General features: G+C 33.3%; 1 protein-coding gene and 1 pseudogene across 10 annotated transcripts; one reads left to right on the forward strand and one right to left on the reverse strand.

Moving 5' to 3' along the window:
* Positions 1-1,513: 1,513 nt before the first annotated feature.
* LOC148197924 (N-acetylglucosaminyl transferase component family protein / Gpi1 family protein) lies at positions 1,514-22,310 on the reverse strand. Of its 10 annotated transcripts, XM_088091704.1 has the most exons (12): positions 21,950-22,061; positions 21,690-21,812; positions 18,328-18,562; positions 15,959-16,177; positions 13,718-14,098; positions 13,466-13,609; positions 13,284-13,384; positions 12,984-13,202; positions 3,575-4,066; positions 2,616-3,028; positions 2,038-2,131; positions 1,514-1,891 (listed from the first exon to the last, which is right to left on the reverse strand). In XM_088091704.1, the coding sequence occupies exons 4-12, from the start codon at positions 16,127-16,129 to the stop codon at positions 1,780-1,782; spliced, it is 2,127 nt and encodes a 708-aa protein (XP_087947830.1). In that variant the 5' UTR covers positions 16,130-16,177; positions 18,328-18,562; positions 21,690-21,812; positions 21,950-22,061; the 3' UTR covers positions 1,514-1,779. The 10 variants fall into 10 exon arrangements, with proteins under 10 accessions (XP_087947830.1, XP_087947831.1, XP_087947832.1 ...); XM_088091705.1 differs by lacking the exon at positions 21,950-22,061 and having other exon boundaries at positions 21,690-21,931; XM_088091706.1 differs by lacking the exons at positions 21,690-21,812; positions 21,950-22,061 and adding an exon at positions 18,841-18,991.
* LOC148197925 (uncharacterized) lies at positions 4,073-10,414 on the forward strand (annotated as a pseudogene).
* Positions 22,311-23,912: the final 1,602 nt, after the last annotated feature.

A 23,912-nucleotide genomic window follows, 5' to 3' on the forward strand; every position in this document is an offset into this window, starting at 1 on the left:
AAACATATTCAAACATTCATTGAAAATGCTAAACGAAAATTCAACGACATCATAATGAAATTACTATGATTGTTCTGTTCACATGTATGATATAGACACCTGTTTGGTTGGGTCATATTCATGTATGAGGAAGAAAAAAAGACAGAAGAATGGACATGGGTGAGATAAACTAGCAGTCAACAATGATGAATTGATTGAAAAGAAAATCTCACTCACATGCTCTGCTGGATTCTATGGATACCCTAAATTTATGCGAGAATTATAACACAAACTAGTAAAATGTGTTCCAATGGTTACCGTGTTCATTCAAACACTTCACTCAAAATTTACTTCCCTTTCTCTTGGAAATTTGGTCACAATTGCTGTGTATATAATTATACTGAGACGCTTTTAGTAAAAATATGAAATTATAGAGAGAATCTGTATTTTATTATATAACTATCGTTTAAATTATTTTAATTAAAGATAATGAGATGTCTTAATTATATACTCTTATTAACAAAAGGATTAATGTGATCGCCAAGTTTTTTAGCATAAATTTAACAAATCTAATTGTAAGTTAGTTAAACAAGAAGAATAAAGTTGTTCCTTGAATAATTCTAAAAGGGTTATTCTCCTTTCTTATTTTTTACTTGGTCTTAGTGCATTTTTTTTATTCGAATGATCTCTCCTTATCACTTAATAACCTTTTTTATAATTACACGTGACAAATTCTACAAAAATTAGTGTGACATGTGTATAATCTTGTAACCGAGGACCTAGCCAGAACCAAACGGGAGACCAAAATATTAATTACATTTATGAATATGGGCGCGCGAGAGAATAAAATTTCATAAAAACACTTGTAATTATATGCTCCAAAATATTAATTACATTAATATATTAAAACACCATAAAGGATAAATGAAACTTAAATCCTGTATCAAAAAGAGAAAGTAATAATTATCTGTAAATTAAAGACTAAAAATGAAAATAAAATAATTTTGTAAAACCAGAAAAGAAAATGTTTTATTTAAAAAAAAGTTTAACAACACATAGATACATAATAAATAAAAAAATATAAAATTAGACCATAATAAATAAAAAATATTAATATTAAAATATTATCAACATTAAATAAGTTAATTGAAAAGAAAAAAAATAGGGTGGCCAAGGCCACCCAAGCTGTAACATGAGCACCCAGCAGTTCTGACCCATGTTATATTTTAAAAAGTATACCATACACTAAAATAAAATTAATTGATAAAACATGAAATAATCTTTAAATCATATAGCATTGAATTCTCAAACTAACAGTTGAATTAATAATATTCAATATTTATAGAAGATATAAAGTTAAGCTAACTCTTTTTTATTAAGTTAACCTCCTTCCTTTTGTATTCATTACTAAAATTAAAAATGGGTGCCACTTGGATGCTGAATCCATCTCTGGTTTAGAGTAGAGTAGCAGTAATGACACAGATCTTCAATTTTTCACCACACAATTAAGAAAGAAAGTATACGCGCCCAAGCATAAGAGAAGAACCAATGTATTTACATAGTAAACTAAAAGTATGTTGCTCTTCTAGAGCATACATCATTCTAAGCATGGGAAAAGCAGAAAAAAAAAATCCGACTGTACCATACTCGAGAAAACTGAACTGTGGAAGAATCGAAGAAATAAGAAGCATCCTCTAACCCATTAAAAAAAATGACATGAGTAGCGCAAGTTGGGTGAAAATTGGATAATTGAATCCCCGAGCTAATGACGAGAATAATAAAACCTGAGCCAAAGCCATATCATCTGAAGCATGCAATAAGTGAATCATGACAGAGGCGCCAATACTCTTTGTAGGGCATGGACGTCCATGGCCTTGGTGAAGGTTGAAGGGTGCCCCGCATAGATGGTATTCTGGTCAATGAGGGAGGAAAAAGAAGAAATACAAAAAAAGAAATGAGAAAAAAAAAGTATTATTAAATAAACCTAAAAAAAAATCAGAGAAACAGGACCGTGAAATCAATAAAACCATCAGAGAACTTGGCACCAGGATATCACACCTTTGCCCAATAAGGATTCCATAAGCCACTGTGGAGATGGATGACCCAGAAACTCCCAAAAATACAGTTTTGTAGTGAGGCAAGATAACTTTCCCTGAAATTTAATCAATTCAAGTACATAATGTTAGTCCATGGAAAACTACGCATATAATACAAATTGTCGCCACTCCCAGGTCACAACTATCAAAATCACGAAGAACAGTCTGATGCAAAGGTGAAATATCAATCAAGTTTTTAAATATATTCCATAAAAATGTTTTAAAATGTCAGGATCCATGATGTGTTGTTTTAATCTTGATATGCAACAAGGAAGAAGCGAAATTACGATAACAAAACAAAAGACATTGCTGCCGATTTACACATCACAGATAATTCACAATATATATCTAAATTCTTCAAGTAAAAGCCCCAGAAAATAATAGAGAAAGTTTACACTTTTTTTAATTAAAAAAAAACGCTACAGTACACATTGACCGCATGATATCACATATTCAATTTCCCTATTGATCAACATAAATACATATCTTGACAACCGAATAGAAGCATCAGTCCGAACCCACAATAGCTTCAGGCCTCACCTATGCTCAAGTAGTTGCTGTGGAGAACTGAAACTAGAATACTAGATTTTTCTCTATTGAAATCCTTGGGTAAGGTCATTTCATCCGTAAAATCAATACTTGGTGCAGAAACGGTACTATTACTCTGACAACCGATAATTTCAAGCCATATTCCAGAAGGGAATCTTCCTCGCCTCACCAACCAAAGAAATATCTTAGTATAAGGGGTAGTATGAATAATCGAAATAGTTACTTCAATCAGTAGACAGATAAGGTTAATGGTTGTGTCCACGATACTAAAGAATATATAGAAAACGGAAGTAGTTGGTAAAAGAAGTAAAAGTGGCGTAAATAATAGAGATCCAACAATATGTTGCTTCACTGTATAATCAAAGCTATCCAACCTCCGCCTCAGAGGATTCCATTTTCGACCCCTACAAATGTAGCAACCAACTTCATGAAAATATGGAAGGAAGAGGAAGTATGTATGCAAAAGAATTGTGTATCTATAACAGTTATTCTTCAAAACGGATAATGAATCACAGAGTTATAGAGATGTGGAGCAAATATTATGGCTTAGTAAGTACTAGGAACTCTTATGATCTCAACTTTTCTGATGTCGGAAGTCATCTACAAATTTAGTAAACTTTCATTGCCCATGCTTTCAGATATACACGTAATAGCAAACATAAGACGGATAGTCTACGTATAATACTATAATTCTCCACAAGAGAAAGGAAACTTTTCACTAATAATATCACTTCACTAGTCTCTATTTATTGAGTATATGCCTCCTGAAATCGTTTCAAAATATTATCAATTGCAAACAAAGACCCCTTCTGCTAATATCTTAATGAATTGTTAAAACTAAATACTTAGTTAAATTTATAAAACAAATAGCAAATTACGATATTCAATACTCATTAAAATCACTTCCTTACTCATGGCAATAATAAAAAAAATATACCCGAAATTGTTACCTGAAAAGCCGCCACAAGGCTGCCAATGCCTGTATCTGTGATGAATATATAAGTGAAATGAACCAATGTAGAGTTGAAACATGAAGAGTTGCAAGAGCAATCATGTCTATGATCAAAGCGGCAGGTACAGTAAATCCACAAAGGATTCCTAAAACAGAAAGCCCTTGAATAATATAATTAAAGACGAAACCCACAAAGATCCAGAGTGTTGACCATATCTGGACTGCATTCAAAGAAACCATGCCAAGTACTCCAGCCAGCTCAGCATTCAATTTGAATCCTGCAGGGTTTCCCATTAACCACACACATCCAGAGCGCAAAAACGTTGAAAATCCATGCATGAAATTCAAAACTGAAAGGCAAATTGGTTCTCTGTGATATAAAAATGTCCAGCCAACCAAGTTTCCAAGGAGAATATCAACAACCAAAGTTGACCACATAGAATGCCTATGCATTGCAGCTTTCTCTACATATTCAACACATGACTCAGACCTTGAACACAAAAGAACCGTATTAAACATGGAGAAAACATAAAATCAAGAACAAAAGTTATATAAGTTTAAGAATAGTAAATAATTGCCTTAGAATATAAACATATAATTTATTAGATAAATTAACTTATATTTATCAGAAGATGGCCCCGTGAAAAGGACCAAGATAAACTATGAAAAAATAGTTAAGAGGTACACAAATTTTGTGTGGTAAGGTTTTCAATTTCAACCAATAAAATTTGTTTCAGACTAAACCATATCATTTTAGGCTTAAGAGGTACACCAAAAGTAGGTTTTTACTGGTAAGGTTCAGTTTGGTACATCTTATTAAGCTTTAAGACTTAAGTACAAACTAAAACATTTTTCACAATTCATGAAATTCAAAAATGGGACCAAACAATGAGTTTCTAAAGAAATACACAAACCAAAACACTGTTCCGGGATAGGTTCAGTTTCAAACCATAGTTCCTAGGTGAGGTTCAGTTTCAAACCACAGTTCCTAGGTGTGGTTCAGCTAATAAATACCTTGCAAAATATTTTAATACACTCAAAAAGATACTATTCAATGGCAAGAATAATTTAAAACAAAATCAATATCTAACAATGGAAATATTTGGTTAAGATATTTCCCTATCATATCTCCCTATTTAATATAAAAATAAATAAATCATATCTTGAACTTAATCAACTCATATATCCAGTGTTGTTAAAATTGCAAGTATGTGAGTTTGGACCACCAAGCAAGCTAACACGGAGGACGGATTGGAAGCGGCACAGACCAAAGCGAGTATGCAAGGAGGTCACTGAATCAAAGGATCGTGGGTTGTGTTGGTCCTTTTTGTTCCTATGATATTAGGGTTTGATGGCCCATTTTCAATAAGAAAAATTGGCCAACCCAACCCAAGAAAAACCTTACCTTTAGACTGCTAGGGTTACATTTCAATATCAGAACCAAAGGAGGAGACCTACATGAGGCTCAGGCTTCACGAGTGATGACCATTGTCGACACCATAGTCCCTGTGGCTCACCACCCTCGTAGTCATTAGCGCTTGCTGACCTCAATCCCTTGTGCTAATCGTTGTTGTTAAAGTCACAAGCCATCCCAACCATCACAGCCGTCAGCACTTTCTGCCCTTGCAGTCGCCAACGCTTGCTGCCTGCCCTTGCGATCAGCTATGCTTAAACTCTGTTCCACTTTTTGTTTAGCTCCTTGCCTTTGTTCCTTTTGTTGTTTCACTTGCCTTGGTTGCTCTGCTGGGAGCTCAGATTTATATAGAATTTGAAGGGAAAAAATGGCATCAAGTGGTTTAGGTGAAGCTCCTATAAGAGTTAGTGGGATTGGTGTAAGGACTGACCCTGCAACAATGTTATTCCCTTTAGTGTAGCAAAAAGTGAAGAGCTCAAGAGGATGCTTGAGTTGGTTGCCAAACACGGTGCTGAATTTAAGTCACCATCATACCATGAGATTAAGGTGATATATTTGAAGTAACAGGTTGAAAAGGACAATCTGATCTTGGAAGAACATAAACTATTTTGGAAGAAAAATGGATGCATAAAGATGGACAGATAGAAGGAGAAAAACTATAGTTAGTTTTTTGGTAAATAGTCCAAAGGGACTGTCTTTTCAAAGCCTATTGACGCTTCTGATATATGCAATACAGCTGAAAAAATTTATAGGATGATGGATGGTGTTGAGGAGGTTGGGGAAGAGAATGTGATCCAAATTGTAACCAAGCAACAAATTACAAGGCAGCTGGAGAATTGTTAATGCAAAAGAGACCAAAGTTATATTGGACACCTTGTACAGCCCACCACTTTGATTTAATGTGGAAGATTTTGAGAAGAAATACAACTCCATCATGAGACAATAGTCCATGGTAAAAAAATCACAATCTACATCTATTCAAGAACAAGTCTTATTTTCGTACAAATCTACTAAAGATGCATGCCAATACTCATTTTGAAACTTCCTATTTGACTTTGGGATGCTTGAATGAAAATGAAGAATCACTTAATAGGATGTCCACATCAAAGAAGTGGCAATCTAGTCAATTTGTAAAGACTAGAGATGGAGGGTTTGTGGAAAAATTGATATTAAGGGATTTTGCAAAAATATTTTGAATTGCATGAGGGATGTTCTTCCCCTAATTAAGGTGTTGTGCATGGTGGATTCAAATGAAAAACTGGTCATGGAATTTATTTATGAAGAAATGGATATTGCTAACAGAAGATACAAAGTCTTTTCAACGAAGTTAGTAAAAGGTAATAATATCTAATTACCCTTCACTTATATTTGATTTTCTAATTTATATTTTTAGAATTATAGACTTCGTTTTAGAGGTTAATTTACTTATTTTTATCTTATTTAGCTATACTCCCCTTTGGGAAATCATTGCTCAAAAATGGGACAACCATCTGCATTTTCCATTGCATGCTACAGGCTATTTACCTTAATGCCATGTTGCACTATGATGTTGAGTTTAAAGATGATTATGAGGTGAAACGTGGAATGTATGACTGATTGGATAGGTTGGTGGAAGACATTGATGAGTTTACTAAGATTGATGCTCAAATTGAGAGTATCAAGAGCAAATCTGGATTTTTTTGGTAGTTCGATAACTCAACATGCACTAAAAACCAAATCTCCGTCACAATGATGGGGAATCATACGGTGATGAACATCCGGAATTTCAAAGGTATGCAATTGGAGTATTGAGTTTGACTTGTAGTTCATTCGGTTGAGTATAATTGGAGAGCTTTTTAAAGTGTAAGAATTTAAATTTATGAAATTGATCTTATAATTATTTTTTTTTTAGAGACCAGTAGGATGTGTTAATTTTATTCCACACCAAGAAAAGAAGTCGTGTACAGCAAAAGACCATGAATGATGTGGTGTTTGAGATGACTAATTGAAGATTGAAGAAGGATGTTAGGAAAACAAAAGACTATTTACATTGATGATCTTGCTCCTCATGATGATTGCACTATGGAGAAAAATGAAGAAAATTCAAGTTTGGATGCTTCAGATGAAGACATATTAGTTGAAGTAGGAGAAGATGAAGAAGCTAGTAGAGGTGGTGGTGTTGCACGGATGGATGATTTAGAGGTTCCTGCAATTGTTGATAATGAAGGTCATGGAGAAGAGGACATCAATGAAAATGAAGATCATGTGGAGGAGGATGATTATCCTGTGTTTAATATAAAAGATTTGCCTGGATAGTTTGCACTAAAAATGTATGAATTTATTAGCTGTTTTATGCATGACCATTTTATGAATTATGAATCTATTTGTGGTTGCATTGTGTATTGAACCTCACTACTTAAGACTTACTATCATGTATATTATTTTTAAAGATGCACCTATTTATGAATAAAAATTTTCATATACTAGTAACTCTTACTAGTCAAGTTATAACTCTCAAGTTATGATTTTTTACCCCCTTTTTGATCCCCTTACGATCGAGTTTTAAAACATTGTATATCTCTAACATTCTCCCTCAGGCTAGAGAGTATGAGAAGCTTGTTACAAATGTCATCAACACCCTTGAGAGACTTAGTAAACATGTTAGTCAATTGCTTGCCAAAGTTGACAAACTAAATAATGCCAAAGCTAGTAAATATTTTTTGGACATGTCTCTCTCTATCAAAGCAACAATTAATTTTCAATATGGTCCATCCTTTCGAATCATATCTTTAACATTCCCTCAAGTTGAAACATATGTACATATACAAGTGAAGCTTGTTAAAAACGGTTAAAGGACATGAGGACTGTCGAAGAGAAAAATTGGATAGTTGACACAAGGTTGCCAAAAAGAAAAAATTGCTCAAATAAAGCAACGGCTGCTGCAATGGAAAAATATCAGAGACATGGCATTTCCCAAAAAGCAAATATGTTCAGAGAACTCCACAGTTGCCGAAAAGAAAAAACTGTTCATAGAATATACAGTTAGTAGGAAAGACAAACTGCACAGAGAACAAGGCAGTTTGATAGACTTCTTTGGTCAAGAAGTCTATCTATCACTCAAAAGAGCACACACACACACACAGAATACTGGACAAAACAACACTGTATATTATTCTTGTAATCCAGACTACACTGTACAGTACCCAACTCTCAAGGGAGCACTTTCCCTCCCTAGGAACAACCTCTTGTCAACACAATGAATATCCAAAAGCTCCCCTAACACAAGACCTCCCTACCTTCTTATAAAGGCCTCCCAACCAACTAACAACTAATTCCCAATCTATTTCCTTTTATTCTGCACACATTATATCCTATAACATTATATCATATCATTACACCCAGCAGCAAAACAACCTTGTCCTCAAGGTTAGAACCATGAAACTTGATCTCATAGGTCATCTTCATCAACATGTTATCATATGAAGGGAGACCACTGGCTACTGCTTGCAAATTTAGATCTGGAGGCTTGAGTGGTGGTCAACATGAGAATGGTTTTTGCATACCAAATTCTGAACCCAGTAATTTGGAATCCCAAAATTCCAATGTCATTGATTGTTGCTTGGCTGCATCTCCACCTTCAACTCTCTTTGTTGTTGCATCCCCTTCCTCCTCCATCATACTATATTTTTCTCTTCCAAATCTCCCTTCTATTTTGGTTTTTTCTTCCCTACAGAGAGTGTGATTCTTCATTGCTGGCCTTTCTCCCACAATTAAAGCACTTTGTGAATCTCTAATCAAGTCCTTTAGATCCTATTGTGGCAACCAATTGTGAATGTTAGATTGCAGCCCTGCAAAGAAAAATCCATGCAATTGATCTTCTGGTGTTTTACTTGCTTGTGACACCAATATCTTGAATTCTTGGATGAATTTTTCCCACTCCCAGAACAAGTTACTGCTGCCAAACTCTCAAGTAAAACTCTCCGTGCATTTTCCCCTAAGAATGCCAATATCTTTATGGATATAAAGAATATCCATATCCCATAAACCATCATGTTACGTATTATTACTAGGCAGCACATCAATAGCATAATAAAATTCACCCTTATTGTTTTTTCCCACTTCAAAATCTTGAATGTAATCTTCCACCCTTTCTTGTTTAATTGTTGCCCATTTTCCAGCAATGGCACTCTGTTTTCTACCCCCAAACTTTTCAAAAGTGGTGCTGCATTCTCTGCCCCTGCAACTCCTATAGAGGCCTTTTGGAAGATCTTCCCAAGAAAGGTTCTTGGATTTTTGTTGCCAGGTCTTGAACCCTTGGACTGCATTTTCTTCCATGGTATTGACTGTTGGGTGTACCTTTATTGATCCTTTGATGTTCTGAACTTCAAAAAACATCTGTTGCCCTCATTGTTTGACCCTGGATGCCATTCCCGTCAATTGTGGACTACTCCACTCCTCCAACCCACGGGAAAAGTGGTTCTTCATCTGGTTTACTACCCTGTGGATATCTCTCTTCCTTTTTCTCTTCATCATTAGCCAAGTACTCTCCTTCAGAGAATTTCTTGCCTTTCTTGATGTTTTGCAGACTGTTTTTCACATCATCCTTACCTGTTTTTCCCTCTTTCTTTCCTTTAATGACAGATTTCTCACTTCTTTCTGAACTCCTGTCCTGGTTCCAAGTTCTTCTTCCAAGAATTTTGTTGATTTCTTTAAGTTCTTGGCGCATCCCTCTCATCTTGGCCTTCAATTCCTCCATCGTTGTCTCCATCGAGTCAAACCACCCTTCCAGCGCATTCATTTGCCCATCCATGCTCCCTTCCGGCGCGTTTAGTTTTCCCTCCATCTTGCTCCACAACCTTTGATCAGGTCAGACCAATTTGATAGACTTCTTTGGCCAAGAAGTCTATCTATCACTCAAAACAGCACACACACACACACACAGAATACTGAACAAAACAACACTGTATATTATTCTTGTAATCCAGAGTACATTGTACAGCACCCAACTCTCAAGGGAGCACTCTCCCTCCACAAGAACAACCTCCTGTCAACACAATGAATATCCAAAAGCTCCCCTAACACAAGACCTCCTTGCCTTCTTATAAAGGCCCCCCAACCAACTAATAACTAATTCCAAATCTATTTCCTTTTATTCTGCACACATTATATCCTATCACAGTTGTTGGAAATCAAAAAATGCTAAGAGGGCATAATGACTTTCAGATGGGGGAAAAATAGTCATCCACAACAAGGCAATGCCAGTGGTGACGATGCTGGGCCGGGAAAAGCTCTCAAAGAAAAACAAAACTCACCCAAAAAGTTGGCGCCGAACAGTAATGTTGGTTGGAAAAACTTCGATGGAAAAAGAAACCAGCCAGAATAATGTCCAGTATAAATAGTATTTGCCAGAAAAATGTTGGTGGTAAACAGTAGCATTGACCAAAAAAGACTCACCAGAATGTCACAAGTGACGAACTGTGACAACAGCAAGAAACTGTGTTCGATGTGAGAGGTGACAGTATGCAAAAGAGTGTAAACTAGAAATCATACATGATTTCTAAAATATTTACTGATGAGTAGCAAGTCGATATGGAAAGCATGGATTTGGGTTCACTTCTCGTTAGCCTCAGAATACCACGATGAAAAAATTAATAACCAAACAGGTCACAAAAGATGATACTGCCCTGGTAACACAGAAGTATAATGAATTTTATGTGATGGGTACACACAAGTATATTTATTTATAATGTGTAAGAGATACAATGATAAGAAACAAAATCAAATGCAATAACGGAAAATATTTTGTAAGATATTTTCATATCAAATCATATCACGTATCCCTATTTAATGTAATCAGATCATATATCTATCATTTTTTTTACAACAATCAACTCTCATCTCTAACAGTTATAAACACATCATGAACCAAATATCCCAAAAGCTTGAGCTTTTAGGTGAAGACACATTAATTGTTTTACATTATAATTCAGACCAACTCCCTCATACAAGAGCCCTTTGGGTTTAAAGCATGGTCACACACAAACACCTCAGAAACTCTAGATCACTTAATCACAGAACCTTGATATCATAACATTGACCGATAGGTACTCCTAAAAGCTAGCTCAAGAGAGGAAGATTGGTCAAGGCTTATAAGGAATACTCTGGCCATATTCCCAATCAATGTAAGACATCTTACCAAAAGATAAATACAATATCCAAAGCAAAACAAACTACAAGCTGCAAAAACTCCTATATTATATATGCAATTGAAGCATAATAGAAATCCTGCACGTGAATGTATTGGGTTTGAAATATTAAGGGAGAGGAAGGGGAACCCAAGTAGAACAGGGGAAGGAATTAACTGGAGGGAGGAAATAGAATGGCTATGCTCAAGTAGTAAGTATCGAACGATTCAGATACACACAAAATAATGTGATTCTCAAAAGCGATGATACGAATCACATGAAGAATTGCTTTTGCTCTAGTATCGTCATCAAATCACATGAAGAATTGCTTTTGCTTTTGGATTGGGAATTGTGGCTTGAACCGCACCTCCATAAATTTGGGTTTTTGGGTTGGGTTGTCCAATTTGGTTTGTAAAAACCCTAATTTGGTTTACAAACCAACCTCCATTGGTTTGTAAATCCTTAATTTCTTTTTGGTTTCTCAACTCTCACCTCTCACCTCTTATTCGTTGGAGCCAATGAACAAGGAAAAAGTGTCTTCGCCATCGTTTTGAGGAAGAGAAGATTTCCACATAAGTGAGTTGAGTCGGTCGAGTTCTGGATTGCTTTTTGCCAGGATCCACTTCTGCTTCATTCGTTGTCGCAAGAGGGGAGTGAGTGGCAAGCGAGGCACTAGAAGCGACAATGGTAGAGGGAGGAGGAGGAAGAGGAGCCATCGGCAGAGGAGGCTCCCACGGGAGTTCTCTTGGTGGGGGATTTGAATGTCGTGGTGACCATCAGAGAAACAGGAAATTGAAATGCAGAATTCTAGGTTTGTGAAAATTCAAATTTCATTCATTGAGGCATTGTTGTTATTCACACAGTACCATGCTATATAATAATAAAACATGTATATTTAAGGTAAAAATATATATAATAAATTAATTTAATAAATACATTTTGCATATTTATGTATCTTATATATTTAAGTATATTTTACATTTTTTAATGCTTATGAATCCTACAATTCACGATTCAAAATTTAAGCTCTCTGATACGAAATACGATTGGCGATTCAACTACCATGCTTTTCACTGATGTGGATATGGGCCACCATTGGCACACCAATAACACATTTTATTAAAATGTATATTTTGTATAATGTGTTCTGTTCTGTAAGTTAAATATGTTATTAAATGCTTTTAGGCTTATGTTTCTTATTTATTTATCATGAATTTGCACTGTCAAGTGCCTTGTGAAATGAATATGTATGTTTAACTATTAATCATAGACCACATGATTCATGAATAGGAAAAAAGCCCACCCCCTACATTTACAATTTGAACCTTGATTCAGCTACCATAGTCAAGACACCTAAAAGTACTAATATCAATATTATATGTTATGTTATTCCAATCCCATACCCCATCAGATTGTATTCACAATAGATTGAGTTCACATGATTTAATCTAACCTCCAAAATTATGTGATAACAGTAAGGAAACAAAGGGTGAGCCTTGGATAACTATAAGGTTTCCACATCATGGCCAGGATATTATGGCTTCAAATCCTTGAAACAGCCTACTGAGACTACACACCTCTATCCTCCCCAAACCCCACTTGGTGGAGCCTTATGCCCGTTTTGTACTGTAAAGAAACCAAAATGAAACATGATAAAATTTTACCAGTTTAGATGGGTTTGGTTCCGTTAACACCCCCCACTAAAACTTGTCTTCTATGGAAACTAATTTACAATGACTTTGTCAAATATTAAAGCCAGACATATCCAAAATTTGAAACCCACCACCAATCACACAAAGTGATATAGTTTACCTAAAATTTAATATTACCTGAGGGCATTCTTCTGAAGAACGATTGGCCAATATAATATCTGACAGCGGATTTGCATATTTATCCAAGCAGTTTTCTTGAATACATTTGCTGATGTCACATACATCCATGGTTTGGATTCATTATTAAAATGCATTTGGAAAAACTGGAGAACAATATAAAGCATGGTGGAGAACGAAGCCAAAAACTTGGAAAACAGATGCCCTATGACAACAAGCCTGAAAAGTAACGGAATAAATCATTAGATCTTGAAGAAAAAAGTGAGCCAAAGATGAGGCATCAGTAGTTAAAGTGTGTACACAGGAAATATCGAGAGCCGGCTTGAGGATCTTGGGACCAGGTGTGTCTCAAAAGTTCTTTTAGCCGCAGCTGTGCAATTAATTGCCAGAATAACTGTATCCTGGGGTGAAAATTCAAAAAGGCAGGTTAACAAGAAGAAAAAAACCTGTATACCCAAAAATGAATAAGGTAAACTCATTACCAAATCAATGAATTGCTGCTTATTATGAAGCTTCTCGACCCACTTAGGATGTTTAACAGAAACTTTAGCTTGCTCATTCGACGAACTCAAATGACATAATGAGAAATGATGAGCACCATAAGCAGGTGTTTCATAAATTATGACCTACAAGTAGTTGAGTATCATATATATCTGTTTGAGATTGCGGTAAAAGTCTTCAGAAAGCGCTAGTACTTGCAGAAAGGCAAGTAGAAGAAATAATGACTTACATACGTGAACATCATATTGTGACAGAATTTGCCCATTCCAATGAATGTGGTCCAGATTCGGAAGCCTTTGCAGTCCTAGATCACTATGCTCAAGAGAATCAAATGTGAGCAGGACCCAGTTACTTTTTCCAAGAACATATTGTCTACTTTTCCTCAATGAACAATCTAACTGGAAGCAACGGCAACTCCTACAGTAATTCTTTGTATCTGTACTTCCCTCTTCCAATGCATTGCCATACTCAGATAACTTCTTTTTGTCATACTCCATCTCATTCATCAAACTATTACTAGCAGTAGGGTCAGTGACAGACAGGCCAAGTACAGAGAACTTGGACTTATCCTCAAGAAATGAAGGCATTCTCCCACATGCATCATGAATGATCCCCTAGAGAGAGTAGAAGTTCTTTGTCAGTCATTCTTGTTACCCTAGACTATTCCAGAAACCACCAAAGACAACATGTAGGAAGGAGAGAATCATTACAAGGACTTAACAGTGGGATTTCTCCGACCACATTCATATTGTCAAAGAATGAAGATTTTAATAACTAACACAAACAAAGTACTTATGCACCATTTCAAGTATGATTTAATGCCTGTCCAGATCATTTTATTTTACCATTAAACTTTTTCATGGATTTTCCACAAATTTGTGAACATATTCCAATAAATTTTACACACATGAACCTAATATTTGGGTAAATATTAACCATAAAACTGATGATACCTAACTGAATATTCTAAGAGGAAAAATATTCATGTCCATTTAAACTTGAAACTCTTGTTGTTACTTAAATAACGAACGGAAACCCAAAACTTCCTCTACAATTAATAGTTGTGACAGCATACAATCAATATATTTATTGCTGGTATTGTTATTCCATTTGTTGGCTCAGATTCCCAAACGGACATGTTAGTGTCAAAAAATTACAACACGACAACATCAATGACATCATATATATACACGCACACACACAACGACAAACCAAACTGAATATTCTACGAGGAAAAATGCTCATGTCGAAACTCTTACAGTAACTAGACGACTATAACAAAAAAGTAAACCCAAAATTTCCTCTGCAATTAATAGCTCTAACATTAAACCAATACATTGATTGCTTCTATTGCAATTCAATTTAATTTACCAAAGAAACATGGACTCCAACACAGACACGACACTTACACGAGACACGGCTAATATCCAAAATACTGGACATGGCAAAAGCTGATATCATATATATGTGTATGCATGCATATATCTACGCACATGTATATATGCATCCATGCATACATACATATATATAATCATGATAAATATCTCAATTGAAATTTAACATTAATATACTTCACACTTTCCTTATAAACATACTTGCTGCACTTTCCATATAATAACAGCCCTCACAATAGAATTCTAACTAAGAAACATGTGTCTTAGTAGCTAAAATAACTAGATAAGTTTGATAGAAACAAACCTCAAAAAATGTTATTAGTGTTGGAAGTCTCACATTGACTAGAGATAACGTCAATTAGAGTATACATGTGGATGCAAACCTTATCTTACAAATCAGTTTTGTGGGATTGAGTTAGGTTTAAATTAACTTCTTAACATGGTATCAGAATCATGTGTTAGAGCCTATCCTAGCGAGATTTGTGTTGTTGGGCATATCATTTCACCCATTATCAGATCGCTATCGGATCACCCATTAATGTCTAGTTTCATGTACGAGATGTATAATACCTTGGTGTGAGGAGGTATGTTGGAAGTCCCACATCGACTAGAAATAAAGTCAATGAGTATATATGTAAATACAAACTTCACTTTATAAGTCAGTTTTGTGAGGTTGAATTAGACTTAAAAATCACTTCTTAACAATTAGTATTGCATTGTTTAAAGTAAAATTTGTTTTCTTTAATTTCTTTTTACTTTTGTACAATAATAGTGTCTATGAAGTGTTTAACCAATAATAGATGTCAGTTTACTGTTTGTATTCATACTCAGGCCGTTTCTAAGAGGTGTCCAAGATGTATGGAGGTGTCTAATCTGAAAAAATACTGTTTACTTCTGACACAATTGAGGAGTGTTGAACACATGTTGAACCATGTTTTGAAGGAGTGTTTGACAATTGTCGTGTCCAAAAAGTGTGGGACATAACAAAACGCTATTTATAGAAGTGTTAGTGCTTCCTAGTGCCTTACTCTAACCTGTATGCAAGGAAAAGGAATTGTGAACTCAAATTCATTTTTGTACCTCAATGCTAGTAGTAGAACTAGAAAGCAAGCCTTCACTGTAAGTAAAGGCTACAATCACATCAAAGGATGATGGTGAACAGGTGACAAACCACCCAAACAAAATACTAGGGGATGATTCTTGGTTTGATATAAGTTCCTTTGGCCACCAAAGCCTACAATGTCTTTTCATCTTCCTCTTATGATCTTCACATAAACTGAGTTACTGTTCATGAAGTTCCTGTAGACAGAGACAAGAATGTGCTTACTTCAATAAAAATTTCAGATTAAAAAAGATGCAAATCAAAATTCAAATTAATAAAAACTATAAAATTTAGATGGAAGCATTTGTCATATTACATGTTATACTTACCCTTTTATACATTACAGAGGAATATTACACCTGGAATTACACCCTATGATATCAACAAGCATCCACCCAATGATTACTGTAATGCCCCTAATTTGAATTTCATAAAAACGTGTAAAAATTTAAACTTTTCACAATCATGAATAGAATCATTCTATTTTAATTGATCAAAAATCTATAAAAGAAAGTTCTTTCATATTCCACATCATAGTTATTTAATATTTACAACTCAGTGATTAAATATGAAAGTATACCGCTATAGAATAATTTAAAACCATGCATTTAATGTGCATGACACTTATAAATCTTCCCAAGTCTTTATCCCATCTCTCACTTTTCAAAATAATCTTCTACAACTGTATAGTCATTTGCATTCCTATCTGAGCTCCTGTATAACATACGTTATACAGTCATCGCACAGGCACACACAGACAAAACACACAATTGTATGGGTAAGTTAAGCATTCAATAAATTAAACACTTTAAGAAAACAAGATATACACGTACCAACAACTACATCAATATTAATCAACTCTTATCTATAGACATTGTATATTTGGACTAATTAATTAGCAACCAACTCTCCAATTACATTACCATGATCGTACATTATTATACTAACTTTACATCACAAGCACTTTTATTAGAATACATCATACCATTAATCTTAATATACCCAACGTTCCATACTAAAATAATATTGGTTCAAACACAAGATTGAATTTAACAATAACAATAATTATAATGATTAAAAGAGTCTTTAAAACAAGTCTCCAGATCTGAAATTTCACAACAACATCCATGATCCACAGCAACCATCTGTACCAATATGGATTGTAAAATGGCAAAATAAATTTACTAACACATTAACATCAATAACTCATACTTCTAACATCATTTAACAATCAAAACACATTTCCAATTCAACTACAATCATATAACAGTATATAAATGTATGTTTCTACTGTTATGTTTGCTGAAACGGATATAATTATGCTAAACTTGTTTGGCAATGCATATAAAAATAAATAAGATAAAGATTGAAAATGAGATATTTCACGAAATCCATAAAATAAGTTCAACATATATATTCAAATTATCATACCAGTTTTTAACTTATAATTAACACCTCTAAAAGGTGTAATACATACTACACGAAATCATGTTTTACTTACCTAATTGTGCACTATCAAAACCAGTGAAATACATCATAACTCTTATCTTAATTAAAATAACATTGTGACATTTGTTTCTAAACTAAATAATTTCATGCATTATATTTCACATCACATATAAGAACTTAAGCATAGAAGAATGCAACATATAGTATAATACCCTAAACCACTTTAATGACCACCAATTTAAGCACTGGAACTCCCACTTTTTTTTTCCACATATAAATTCAATACAACCTTTTCACCAAATAGATTCTTGTACTAATTTTCCATGATCCAGACTTGTTAACATTACAACTCCAGACAATAATAGTATATACTAATCCCTATGGGTGCTCACAAATTTATAACACTAAAAGAGTTCAATAATTACATCTAATATACCTTAGAATCATAGAAACTCATGCAATCATGTCTTGAAACACTACACCAATGTTATTTGTTACAATAATGTGTATATCTAGTCCAACCAGAAAAATATAACAAAACACCATAATTTTCCAGGCCATCTAGGAATAACATCCTATCCCACTTATTCTTATAAGAATAAAAACATCCAATTATTATCAGTAAACTCACACCTTCCAGACCCACAAATCAATTCCAATTTAAATATATTATAACCCAACATAACATATACAAATTTCCAGCTTATCATCATGTCCACTATAGATAGCCAAATAAGATTGCTCATAGTTTTAAAATACTAATAAATTAATAAACACCATTGCTGCATCTTAGAAACAATTAAGCTCACACAAAGGAAACATGTATTTAGAGAAAATATAGGCTGCAACATATTCGAACAACCAATTAAAACCCAAATAGTGAAAACTCTTCGAATACCTCAATTCTCACATTTCGCGCCCACTGCTCATGGATTTCCTCCGTCTCGTGTCCTCTTCTCCTTCTTTCCCAAAACGTGTCGCTGCTGCTCTCTCTTGCTCTCGCACCACAAAACCTCCAATTCGTCTAGGTTTTAGGGTTTTGCCCTTTCTCCATTACTCACCTTGAAATCTCGCCTCCCCTCTTAAATTCCTTCTTCCGTTACTTCGTCTGAGCCTCAGATTCTCTTCTTCCCCTAGCCGCACCAAGAATCCCTCTTTCTCTTAGGGTTTTCGAAAAGAAGAAAAAAGATAAGGGAGAAGAGAGACAACGAGAAAAAAGAAAGAAGAATGAGATTCAGAATTTTTTAACCCTGTCTACTTCTCATGGCCTATGGATTTGGCATTGAAGGCTTCTCTTCCTCTCTCTCGTGCTCACGTTGCTATTTCTTCCATTTGGCTAACCCTAGTTTTTTTTTTCGGTTTTGGGCAAAAAGAAACAGAGAAGGGAGAAGAAAGGAAGAATTGAACTAACCTTTGAATTAACCTTCTAAAACCAAAACCAGTGATTTAAGCTCATACGAACAGTAACGCCAGATGCAAAGTGCACGAACAAAAGAAATATGTTTTCAGAGTTAACTGAATAAAGGAAATAGGCCGAATTTTTTTTTTAGTTTTTATAATAAATAGATATCGCTTTTGCTTAAATAATAGCTCTCTGTTAATTTATTTTAAATTTTTAATTAAAATAATAATATAAATAAATATAGATAGTATTATTTTGAAAAACGTTATGAATTGGAAAAGGGGAGAAATTTTTTTGTTGAGGGTAGAAAGAAGTTAGAAGGAGAAATATATGTATTAAATTTTTTAAAATGTCGAATAGGTAGCGCTTACTTACAAAAACGCTATCTAAATTTATGACAATAGATAGCACTTTTTAAAAAAAGCGTTATCTATGGATCTATTTTAAATTATGAATAAAAAAAAATAATATTAATTATATATAGATAGCGCTTTTTCACAAAAACGTTATCTATTGTCATAGGTTTAGATAGCACTTTTTTAAATAAGTGCTATCTATTGTTCTAAACATTCATAGATAGCGCTTATTTAAAAAAGTGCTATCTATTAGGCGCTACCTATAGCCATTTTGTAGTAGTGCGAAACCAAAACTGAGAATTTGTTATCATAACAATACATGAATCCTAATATTTGCATATTCAGACGACCAATTACAGTTGAGTTTGTAGTCATCAAATCATTTCAATTACAAGTAACAAATTTTCCTTTAGAAATTTCTAGAGACTTAGCACTATAATAAGAACCATAAAATGTAATGTGTTTAATCACATGAATTATCACAATTTTATAGCATTGAAAACCTCAACCTTTCCCAAACAAATATTCCAACTCCATCTCAAAATTCACGTCCAAAACCTACTTAAAATACTTTATGTCACAGATAAACTCAATCAATACCAAACTTTCACTACACATATTTAATTCCTATGTTAATTTTCCCATACCAATTATTAATTAAAACCCAACCATAACAATAATCACAACAATAATTACAACATTCCCACCCTTAACATTTACCCAAAACTTACCCGCAATGGTCTAAATTCACCCATAGTAAAATTTACACACAATCCATACACTTATTCCAATTCATAATTTAGACTAATAATATCTAATTATCCACAATATAAAGTACAGTAACATATTGTTCAAGACAATCAAAACCATATTAGCAAATACTATAACTCGGTAACTTGCTTCGTAACTCACTACCAACATAGTAACTTGTTATTTGACATCAACTACTAACCAAAAGTAATAATAATAATAAGTGTTATATAATATCCATACATAACTCTACGCTAAACACCTATTTAAGTTCTCAATACTTCAAAGATAAGTATCAATTAAACATATAGTCGAATTTCACACATCTAGGTCCCATGTAGATTTAACAATAAAAAATTTTCATTTTTTTTTTATACCTCATTTCCAGAAACCCAAGCATAATCAATCACAAACCATTAACCAGTTATCTGCACTGCTTAATAATACATACCAAAACTAAATCTTTACTTAATGAATATTTCACATTACAAATAACTATATATATATATATATATATATATATATATATATATATATATAGTTATTAATATATATATATATTACTCACTTTAACACGTTTCACAATTCCAGTTCAGAAATGTTAAACACCACAATTCAAGAAGTTGGTATATATAGTTTAATTAAAAATGGGCTGAAAAATTGATGTATGCTTTGTGGTGTTTAACATTTCTGAACTGGAATTGTGGTAGGAATCTTGAATGCCTTAGTTTAGATTTTCTTGCTATTTTTCCGTGTAATCTTTCACAATGGTATGTTAATGGATTTTGGTGTTCTAAGGGATGCTTTGGGTTGGTTGTGTTATAACTATAGCTATTTTATTTGAGCATATGGGTTGCGTGAATGGGTTTGGTGACTCTGTTCTGCATGAGTGAGACTAGTTCTTAGTGTAAATATGGAACAACAATTTGGATGAAGAAATTACTTGTTTTGTTGAGTTTGGTGATGTAAAATCTGTTTGTTACTAGTTGAAGGAACCTAAGTGCATCACTGTAATCGTTATATACATGTTTTAGCTAATAGAATTAGGATGGTTGTCCTGTAAAACTTAAACTGCATACTCCATAAATACAATGTCTAGTAATGACGGGAAAACTTGGTGTACCTTGCTGTTTGGAACTTGTAAGGGTTAAGACTTTACATGTTACTATGTTTAAGTTAATTAGAGTTCTTTTACACTAATAATTAATGACATGTGGGTATACATCACGTGGAATATAAACTCAAACTATTTGACATTGCCGATAGTTTTAGAATTTATTTTATTATTGAAATAGTGATATGTGATTCAAATGATACCAGAAATACATGCTTGCTGTTATGAGAATCACATAATCAAAAAGCCAAAATGTCATTTCAATAAAAAATGACTTTCTTCAATCTTAATAGCAAACATCGTTTCAATTTGACCAAACTTTGCAAGCCAAACAATATTGTACTAAAACTAGATTTTTCATTCTTAAGACTAGGAGAAATTACGAACCTAGCTGATTGATTGCCTTACCCGTAGATACAACCAATTTTTAATCCAGTAATTCGACAATTATAACTAAGGATGTTATTAAATTTCAATCAAACGCATATTATAGGCACAACAGTAGTTCAAAAACCATACAATTGAATACAAGCACCCTAGTCTCACATCAATAAAAAGAGAAAAAAAATATAAAGTGAACCAGCGTATGAACCTGGTGCCATTCCAGCAGTACCAAAGTACAAATTATGGTTGCTTACTTGATGTGATAATCACCAATTATTTGTAACAATCACGAGCCAAACACCAAGTTGTACACAAGTTAAACTTATTTCTCGGTTTTCATTCCCTCTATTCTTCTTTCCAAAACCCTCTATATTTCTCTTCAAAATAAAACACAAACATAAGAACACGGAACAACCCTTTCAGAGACGCGACTTAGGGCTACATATTTTGAACACCGAATGAGCAAAGCAAAAGAAAATATCAAACAAAGAATAGGGTTCTAGAACGATGGTACCTTAGGTACAAACGTGAATGATTCCTCTCTGCCTGTGAGTGGGAGCTTCGTCATCTACTGGTCCACACAACCGCCGCTTCAGCTTCGTCTGCCCATGGTTCTGCGATCGAATCTGAAAGAGAAATGGAAGATGAACAATAGAAAGGGGAAATGAAAGAAATGAATGAGAATAGAAAATGAAAGAAGGAATAAAGGAAGAAGACGAACGAGGAGGACGATAGCTTTGAGAGGGACGAAGCTCTAGCAGTCTGAAATTTTGAGAGAGGAAGAGGTTTGGAGGGAAAGATGGTGAGTAAAAAAAATTGGGAGGATATGTTTACGCACAGATGGCTAGAAAAAAATATTTAAGTGTAACATTTTGGGGGGAAAACTTTAGGGTGAAATTTTAAGTGAGAAAAGATGTAAAAAATGTATTATTATTTGAAGAGGTTATAAACCCCTTTAGAAAATAACTAAAACCCCGCTATTATTGTGAGTTAGATAGTTCAACATAATTATCTTCAATCATGTGTTTGTGGGGATCTTTTATATCTTCCGCAAAATAACTCCCACTAAATAACATTTTTTAGTGAAAAACAAAAAAACAAACAAATAAATTAGTCAAAAAATTATATAGAGAAATAAATAAATAATAATTTTAATGATATGATATTTTTTACATAATAAAATTTACTTAATAATTTTATATAAAACTAGACTTTTATTAATAAAATAATAAAACTCCATTTTTAAATATTATCTTTACTTTAACTCTAGTCAGTCTTTAACACAATTGTATTTACACAATGAAAATATTTTAGAACATGACAATAAATTGAAAATTCAAAAAATACTAAAAAATTAATATACAAAACAAAAGGAACATGCGAAAGAATAACTCCTTCCTATTTACATTGTCTGTTTTATCCAAACTCCATAATTCAATTTTTATTCTCTAAAACTAAAAATAACAAACTAAATTCATATGATTGCACCAATTCTTCTAAATTTAAAAGATACTTCTTTTATATTTATAAATTGGAATCACATAACCAATGCAAAAGGATAATAAGAGAAAACAAACTAATTTAATTCATATATAAACACAAAATAAAGAAACAAATGGTTGAGAAAAAGGAAAAAAAAAACTTGTAAAAACAAAGTAGGGAAAATGTTGTATTTGACTTCAATATTTATAATATATATATATATATATATATATATATATATATATATATATATATATATATAATTTTGTGTGTCATCTTGTCATTGTCGATAAAATAAAAAAATAACTGAATTTAAATAAATAACGATTTAAAAAATAAAACGTTAAATAATTATTTTGATTTAAAAAATAATTAAATTTTAAAAACTTATTTAAAGTAAAAATAATTAATTTAGTGTAAAATCAGAAAGAAAATATATATCGTCTTTTTTATCATAGATAAAATAAAAAAAAACTGAATTTAAATAACTAATAATTTAAAATTGTAAGATTCTAAAATTATATAAGAGAATAATTACATTAAATAATATTACAGATCAGTCTTACACTAAAAGAGAAATATATGCTTATAGCCGAATGACCTTACCGAAATAACGAGAAAACTAAAATTGTACAATATAAGTAATTCGGACCGAACGGTTTAAAAAATTCTCACCGGACGATCATACAAAATCAAAGAAAAAGGTGATCGAACGATCACCTTACTATCAACCTAAACTACTGACTGAACGGTTTTTCGGTTCGGTCTTAACTTCTACTTCTACTAAGTTATCTTCTTCCAACGCTTCCTCCAGCAGTTTGTCTCGTTCTGCTCACATCCACATAGACCAAAAGGTTTCCAAGTTCCATAATAGATCAAAACCGAGAGAGAATTGCCATCGGGATTGGGAAGAAGACCGAATACAACCATATTTCTCAAGAAAGAATAGAAACGAATGTTATTTACAAAGTGAGCCAATTTAATGAACTGACTCT

Source organism: Vigna umbellata, chromosome 5, assembly GCF_029865625.1.
Source record: "Vigna umbellata cultivar VRB3 chromosome 5, Vumbellata_1.0, whole genome shotgun sequence".
Classification (NCBI taxonomy): Eukaryota; Viridiplantae; Streptophyta; class Magnoliopsida; order Fabales; family Fabaceae; genus Vigna; species Vigna umbellata.

Coding starts and splice junctions, on each gene's coding strand:
- LOC148197924 (XM_088091704.1), bottom strand. CDS start 16,129: ATGAAAAGACATTGTAGGCTTTGGTGGCCAAAGGAACTTATATCAAAC. Junction 13,610..13,717: donor TGTCACAATATGATGTTCAC/GTATGTAAGTCA, acceptor AACTACTTGTAG/GTCATAATTTATGAAACACC. Junction 2,132..2,615: donor CAGCAACTACTTGAGCATAG/GTGAGGCCTGAA, acceptor ATTAAATTTCAG/GGAAAGTTATCTTGCCTCAC.